General features: G+C 43.5%; 1 protein-coding gene across 1 annotated transcript; it reads right to left on the reverse strand.

The window, feature by feature from the left end:
- Positions 1-341: 341 nt before the first annotated feature.
- On the reverse strand, positions 342-3,559 carry LOC129821074 (protein ABHD13-like). Its single transcript, XM_055878335.1, has 2 exons — positions 3,264-3,559; positions 342-2,093 (listed from the first exon to the last, which is right to left on the reverse strand). Exon 2 carries the CDS (start codon positions 2,050-2,052, stop codon positions 991-993), a length of 1,062 nt encoding a protein of 353 aa, XP_055734310.1. The 5' UTR covers positions 2,053-2,093; positions 3,264-3,559; the 3' UTR covers positions 342-990.
- Positions 3,560-8,182: the final 4,623 nt, after the last annotated feature.

An 8,182-nucleotide genomic window follows, 5' to 3' on the forward strand; every position in this document is an offset into this window, starting at 1 on the left:
CTATGCAAAGAGTTGACAACAGCTCCAGCCACATAGGCGTTTACATTTATTGTCAGAGAATATACAGTCTAGAATGGGATTTATGCAACATTGGAATATCATCTGGCCATTTACAACAACAAAATAGTTTGGGACTGAAATATTCAGGTTGCTCATGCTCCTTTTCAGAGTGCCACATACATAGTGCCTTATGGGCTGTATCATACTGGCTCTCTCTCGGCTGATATCAACAGGACTTTCTGTAAAAAGTAGAATATGAATCTATGAGGACACTATGATGCCTATAAGATCCTCACGCATGTAACTTTAAACTGCGTGTCATGAAATAACAGATTACACAATTAAAATAAACAAACTTTTTTATTGAATTACTGAAACACTATAATATTAGTCAAAAATGTCTTAGTGATTTACTGAAATGCTATTATGTTAGCTAAACATTGACATTGAATTCTGGAGGTTCAGGTGCAGCTTTGGCTCCAGTAGTTTATTTTCTTTTAAAAGTGTTTTAAAAAGTGTGGTTTTGTTTGGCAGGATGATCATAGTTGTGTATGGTTTGTAATCTATTCAAAAAATGCCATAACAAGTACATGTTCACCCACTGCAGTCATATTTCACACACAATTAGACTTATGAAGATATTTCCACGTTAATCATCCATCCACCCCAAACACCCCCCACACCTAAAGTACTCCCCAAATGTTTGATATGGTACAGTTACTATGGAAAAAGACCATGATAAAACCAAAAGTGTAGAAATGAACATTCTCTCCAACCTGACCCTAGTAGCTCAGCCTAGTTACTGCTACCCTACCATAGACACTTCAAGTAGATCAGAAAGAACTAGACAGGTATAAGCAATATGGTAGTGGTTTGCTTCACCTTTCCTTAGCCATATTGCTTATTACACCTAATCAATGGTTTAGATCTACACAAGTGCATAGGGAGTATGGACTGTAGGGTTCTCTCTAGACTCTTCCTCTCTCTAGACTAGATGATTGTGACGCTGGCTGTGGACTGGATGCTCTCCTCGCGGGTGTGGCTATTCATCAGGTCCTTGACAAACTGTTCCAGGGCGGCGAAGTAGCCCTGGCACTGCCATGTGTCGTTGTGCGTGCCCTCAGAGAAGATGGCCAGACGTTTAGTCCGTGCCGGCGACAGCTCGTAAAGTTGCTTCATCATGACGGGCGGGATGAGCTGGTCTGATAGGCCCGACACGAACAGCGAGGGCATCCGGCACAGCGCCACCTGTCTGTAGGACAGGAACTGGTTCCGGTAGAACCACAGGGGCAGCAGCCTCATGGGCAGGAAGGAGAAAAGCGTGGCAGCCATGTGGGGGATGCTGAGGAAGGTGTTCTCCACCACGATGGCCGCCACGCGATGAGGGTTTGCCGAGGCCAGGCGAACCGCCACCGCGCCCCCCAGAGAGCGGCCAAACACCATCACCTTGGTCTTGTCCAGGTCAGGCCGGGTCATCACGTAGTCCAGCGTGGCCTGGGCGTCCAGGTACAGGCCGTCCTCACTGGGCTCGCCCTCGCTCTTCCCATACCCCCGGTAGTCCACCAGCACCACGTTGGCCTTCAGGTTCACCAGCATCAGCAGAGCGTTGGGCACCCGGTGCCCGATGTTGCCCGCGTTGCCGTGGAAATAAAGGATTGTGGGTGGTGCCGTGGAGGCAGGGTTAGATGCGTTGATGGGGGCGACCCCGGGGTTATCAAGGCTGTCTCCGCCGGTGTAGCGGAGCAGAATAAGGTTGAGGCGCACGCCGTCCTTGGTGCGGATGTAGACGTTCTCATGGGGGATGCCTGTTGGCATGGCCACATAGAGCCGGGAGGAGGAGGGCTGGTCGGGGAAGTAGAGCAGCACGTCCTGGAACTTGTAGAGGATGGCGGCCACCGAGGCCAGGATGAGAGCCAGGAGAAAGAAGCCTCCATAGAGGTGGAAGGTGAGGATGAGGGCCAGGAGAGAGATGCGACAGGCACCCCAGGACCAGGAAGCCAAGGCCAGGGCACAGCGCTCCACCGAGCCCCACAGCCTCCACGGCTTTTCCATGGCACAGAGACACACAGGATCACACCACCACCACACACACTCTTTGCAGAGAGAGAGAGGGGATTGGGGGAGGAGGGGAGAAGGAGAGAGCGAGAAAGAAGATTGGGGGAGAAGAGGAGAGAAAATCATGACTCATGCACTAGAGACAAGGACCACTCAATAGATTGTTCATCTCCTCTCACAATTTACAGTTCAGCAAGCCTTCCACAGATGGTAATAACAATACTCAACAATAACAATACCATTTACACTTTAGAGATGAAACAGAAACCAGTGGAGCAACACGCACATTCGCGCACACACACAGACACACACACACACACACACACACACACACACACACACACACACACACACACACACACACACACACAAAGCCACTATCAATCAGCCGATGTCCTGCCTGGCCTCAATGTTAAAGCAAGCGTGTCTCTGATATTGCTACAGTCTCAGTGGCGGTTAACTGGAGAAATTAGGCCGACTGTTTTCACCCTAGGGCCATTGGACTGTAGAAGAACCGGTAGTTCTTTCCCGAATTATTCCACTGTTGCGCTTAATCTGCCCGACCATTTAACGGATTAGAACCAAACACGCCTCAATTACACAATACCTGGTTGGGTTGCCACTGTGAATTGGTTGGCATATACGAGACAGGTATTTGACTATACAACATATGGGATGGTTGGCTCTAATGCACATGACACCAACTCATTGGAATAGAACATTCCAACGGTAATATATTTCCTGACAATTCCATCCATGTCACATCAGACATGGTGTTTTAGAACTGAAAACAATGGAGGCGTGGCAACCTGCCAAATGGGTCAAATTAGGAATGCAACTGTCAAGAAAAACATTATGATTGACATAAATAACTGCTAACGTTATCTAATTTGCGTGCTGTCATGTCTTGTCAACAACAAATAACGTTACTATTTGAACAGTTAGCTATTTGCTAACTGGAAAAGGGATTACCCGACCAGGCAGTGCATGCAGAAACATTATCTAGACTAGCTATGTATAAATCGACAAGACGTAGTTTGCAAATGTAGCTACGTGTCCCGAAATGCTCAAGTTTACAGCTCCTCTCTGTGCGAACATCGATTTGTAATTCACAGTAGAAAATGCCAGTTAACCACATTAGCCACCTAGCTAGCATCAACTTGGTATATATACTGTATCTATTTAGCTAGCTAACGTTACATATTTACCTCTCTCCCATCATTTAGCGATTTAACTGCATGCAGCGTGATAAAAAAATTGCTGTCATTTGGTCCAAAAGCTCACACAAATTGTATTTTCAGATATGAGCAGCTTGACAGACTAAACCCGGCGGAAAAGCTAACGTAGTTACCTATGTACTTCCTGTGAGTATTTTTTTTTTTCACTAGTTATCACAGCCACAAAGTCTATCGTAAAAATTCATGAAAACAAAAACGTGCTTTAAGGTTACGGTTAGACGTAAGGTTAGCAGTGTAGTTAAGGTAAGGGTTGAGGTTAGGGTTATGTCTAAAATCATAAGCGGGGTGAATAACTTTGTGGCTGTGGTAACTAGTGACATTTTTTCACCCTTTCGTGTCACTTTTAGAAATTCCGTGTAGAACGTGGCCAAAAAATAATGATGTTCCACATTAATTTCCATCTTCCAAAAAAACGATGTTCAACCGGTCTCCACTAGATGGTGATCTGTGAATATGGCTTTTTATTACCAATGCCCACAGGGATGCAAAACTGGAGTATCCCACACTAATCCATGGTACATTTTAACAGGTATAATGATAATAACTAATTAGGTACTGTATATATTTAAACCCCTAAATTATGTTAGCGATAAACTCAGTTCGTCAGTGATTGTCTTTCGTAAAACTTTGTAGCAATTTTGTTCTATCATCTGCAAGGTTGATAAACAATTCAATTAGTGACTGATAGAGTTAAAGCAAAATCATGGGAGAGGAAATACAATGAGTGTTCAAGCAGACATATCCTCAGGGCTTGACATAAATAAACAGTGTTTTTGTTTGTTCAGGATTTTATTTGGTGCCACAGACAGCAGGAGCCAGCAGAAATAGTAATCCCCTGTGGATGTTGAGGATATCTTAAACAGAGTGTGTTTGCACTAAAAGGTTGTTTGAATATCTCATAATAGAACAGCATAAATTATGAGCACTTTATTTCCCACTCCTCCACAAAAGCACTGACAAAGGTCCACTGAGGGAATACAACAGGGGGGGTGGTTTTTGTGTTTGTGTGCGGGCAAGTGCGCGCGCGTGTGTGTGTAATGCCAGATGGCATTAGACTGTAAAAACAAAACAAACACGTAGCTACACAGTTATGTCAGTACACAAACAGAGGTGTCATACACAGGGGATCAAATTATATCTAACTTTATTTTTCCAAACATGATGATGGATGAGAAATAGCACAGTGTTGTTTACTGTTGATATGAATTGCTTAATCTCCCAGTGACCTTATAATGAAAGGCAGAGCTACGGAAGAATAAACGGCATCCCCACAGCACACACATCACTACCTGATATTCTTCTGATCAACAAGAACACTAGCAAGAGTGACTGACCAGAGGTTAAGGTTAGCCACAGAGAGAAGAAAAGGCAAAACAAAATAAATGAGTAGGCTACCGCAAGTTCTACATTTTAATGCACGTGACAATAGAAGGCATTCAAATAAAACAACCATACAGCCTTGTAATAGAAACATACAGTTGAAGTCGGAAGTTTAGATACACCTTAGCCAAATACAATTAAACTCAGTTTTTCACAATTCCTGACATTTAATCCTAGTAAGAATTCCCTGTCTTTGGTCAGTTAGGATCACCACTTTATTTAAAGAATGTGAAATGTCAGAATAATAGTAGAGAGAATGATTTATTTCAGTTTTTATTTCTTTCATCACATTCCCAGTGGGTCACAAGTTTACATACAGTCAATTAGTATTTGGTAGCAGTGCTTTTAAATAGTTTAATTTGGGTCAAACGTTTTAGGTAGCCTTCCACAAGCTTCCCACAATAAGTTGGGTGAATTTTGGCCCATTCCTCCTGACAGAGCTGGTGTAACTGAGACCGGTTTGTAGGCCTCCTTGCTCACACACACTTTTTCAGTTCTGTCCACACATTTTCTATAGGATTAAGGTCAGGGCTTTGTGATGGCTACTCCGATACCTGTCCTTAATTAAGCCATTTTGCCACAACATTGGAAGTAATGCTTGGGGTCAATGTTCATTTGGAAGACCCATTTGTGACCAAGCTTTAACTTCCTGACTGATGTCTTGAGATTTTGCTTCAATATATCCACATAATTTTCCATTCTCATGATGCCATCTATTTTGTGAAGTGCACCAGTCCCTCATGCAGGAAAGCACCCCCACAACATGATGCTGCCACCCCGTGCTTCACAGCTGGGGTGGTGTTCTTCGGCTTGCAAGCCTCCCCCGTTTTCCTCCAAACATAACGATGGTCATTATGGCCAAAGAGTTCTATTTTTCTTTCATCAGACCAGAGGACATTTCTCCAAACAGTATGATCTTTGTCCCCATGTGCAGTTGCAAACAGTAGTCTGGCTTTTTTTATGGCAGTTTTGGAGCAGTGGCTTCTTCCTTGCTGAGCGGCCTTTCAGGTTATGTCGATATAGGACTCGTTTTACTGTGGATATAGATACCTTTGTACCTGTTTCATCCAGCATCTTCACAAGGTCCTTTGCTGTTGTTCTGAGATTGTTTTGCACTTTTCGCATCAAAGTACGTTCATCTCTAGGAGACAGAACGCGTCTCCTTCCTGAGGGGTAAGACGGCTGCGTGGTCCCATGGTGTTTATACTTGCGTACAATTGTTTGTACAGATGAACATGGTACCTTCAGTTATTTGGAAATTACTCCCAAGGATGAACCAGACTTGTGAAGGACTACTATTTTTTTTCTGAGGTCTTGGCAGATTTCTGTAGATTTTCCCATGATGTCAAGCAAAGAGGCACTGAGTTTGAAGGTAGGCCTTGAAATGTATCCACAGGTACACCTCCAATTGACTCAAATTATGTCAATTAGCCTATCAGAAGCTTCTAAAGCCATGACATAATTTTCTCGAATTTTCCAAGCTGTTTAAAGGCACAGTCAACTTAGTGTATGTGAACGTATGACGAACTGGAATTGTGATACAGTGAATTATAACTGAAATGATCTGTCTATAAACAATTGTTGGAAGAATTATTTGTCTCATGCACCAAGTATATGTTCTAACCGACTTGCCAAAAGTATAGTTTGTTATCAAGAAATGTGTGGAGTGGTTGAAAAATGAGTTTTAATTACTCCAACTTAAGTGTATGTAAACTTCCAACTGTAGCTGTATATATACTTTTTTGTATTTTACCCCCTTTTTCTCCCCAATTTTGATCTTGTGTCATTGCTGTAACTCCCCAATGGGCTCGGGAGGCAAAGGTCGAGTTATGCGTCCTCCGAAACATGACCCACCAATCCGCGCTTCTTAACACCCGCCCGCTTAATTCAGAAGCCAGCCACACCAATGTCTCAGAGGAAACACTGTTCAACTGACTACCGAGGTCAGCGTGCAGGTGCCCGGCCCGCCACAAGGAGTCACTAGATTGCAATCAGCCAAATAAAGCCCCCCCCGGCCAAACCCTCCCCTAACCCGGACAGCGCTGGGCCAATTTTGCGCCGCCCTATGGGACTCCCTATCACGGCCGGTTGTGACACACCCCGGGAACAAACCCGGGTCTGTTGTGACGCCTCTAGCACTGCAGTGCCTTAGACCGCTGCGGCAATCGGGAGGCCCCCTAATTGAAACATTTTGCTTCCAAAAAACACAAACACACACACACCCTATATCCGTGAAGGCACCAGCAAGTGAGAGAGAGAGAAAGAAAGACACAAAGCACCTTCTTTGGTCACTCCTAAACTGGCATCCTGCACTTGGAGTCCCACAGGGTGACTCTGAGGGTAGGTTCTGCTATGTTTAATATTACTAACTAGTCTCCTCCCCAGGCTGGCATTGCTGGGAACAGATAGACAGATGACATGTGGAGTGAGAAACAGCTCTTTACCACTCTGCTCCTCAGTCCTTCAACATTATTTATCAGATTATCTGATTCACAAATGTTGAACTCACAACCGAATCATTGAAAATAAGATTCTTTGTTTTCTAGGAATCTTGTAAGACAAATTAAATAGACCCAAATATTTAAGGTACAGCAGGGGTAGCCAACTAGATTCAGCTGTAGGATAATTTTTGTTGGAACTAATTGTCGAGGGGCCGGAAAATAATTATACAAATTTATACATTGTAAATTAACTACACCTAAGCCCAAAAAGCGATTGGTATGTTATCATTTCATACCTTGATTAATTTGAGACATGATCACATATATATATATATAAATAATTGTTATTTTTTATTTACTTATTTTTTGTTAATAAATAAAAACTTTGGCGGCCCCAAAAATAATTACTTGCGGGCTGGTTTTGACCCGCAGGCAACTGTTGCCGACCCCTAAGTTACATGATTCAGTAAATGAATAAAACAACCGAATAAGATCTGTGCATCAAAGTAGATGTTGAATAACAAGTGACAGTGCTGATACTGAGGTGTGTAAAGATCATGATAGCATATAGCAATAGAAGTCAATCATAAGGAGACAGACAACCTCCCATGCCAATGAGATTCCCCGCTGTCGTTCACACCCACTATGCCACAGCTGTGGCTAAGAGGTGGGATCACCAGAGGTAAGGAGGTGTCACTCCAGGATGACAGCTAAAGAGGGGATCAAAGGTCAGGGTTAACAGCAACATTAACTTCCTGGAAACGGTGTATCTGTTAATGTCCACATTAGGAAGGAAGTTCTTTATCCACAGGACTAAAGGACTATAGCCTCGTTCAACCATCCTGAAGTCTTACGAGCTTATATTCTGATTCACTACACGGATTCCAGCGGTCAGTGGATCAGGCTTTTGAAAGACAGTCTCATGTCTAGATTGTTTACTGAAACGGACTGCTGGGAAGAGCTTAGCTGCTTGCTTCTGCTGCATCAGCATCAAGAGTATAGTACAGCTGGATCCAAGCATATCTCCACTTCTGTAAATGGATTCACCATGACTAATGTATAAGCTGT

The sequence above is a fragment of the Salvelinus fontinalis genome, chromosome 23, assembly GCF_029448725.1.
Source record: "Salvelinus fontinalis isolate EN_2023a chromosome 23, ASM2944872v1, whole genome shotgun sequence".
NCBI lineage: Eukaryota > Metazoa > Chordata > Actinopteri > Salmoniformes > Salmonidae > Salvelinus > Salvelinus fontinalis.

Excerpts from the sequence above, each read along its gene's own strand:
- LOC129821074 (XM_055878335.1), bottom strand. The coding sequence starts at position 2,052 with ATGGAAAAGCCGTGGAGGCTGTGGGGCTCGGTGGAGCGCTGTGCCCTG.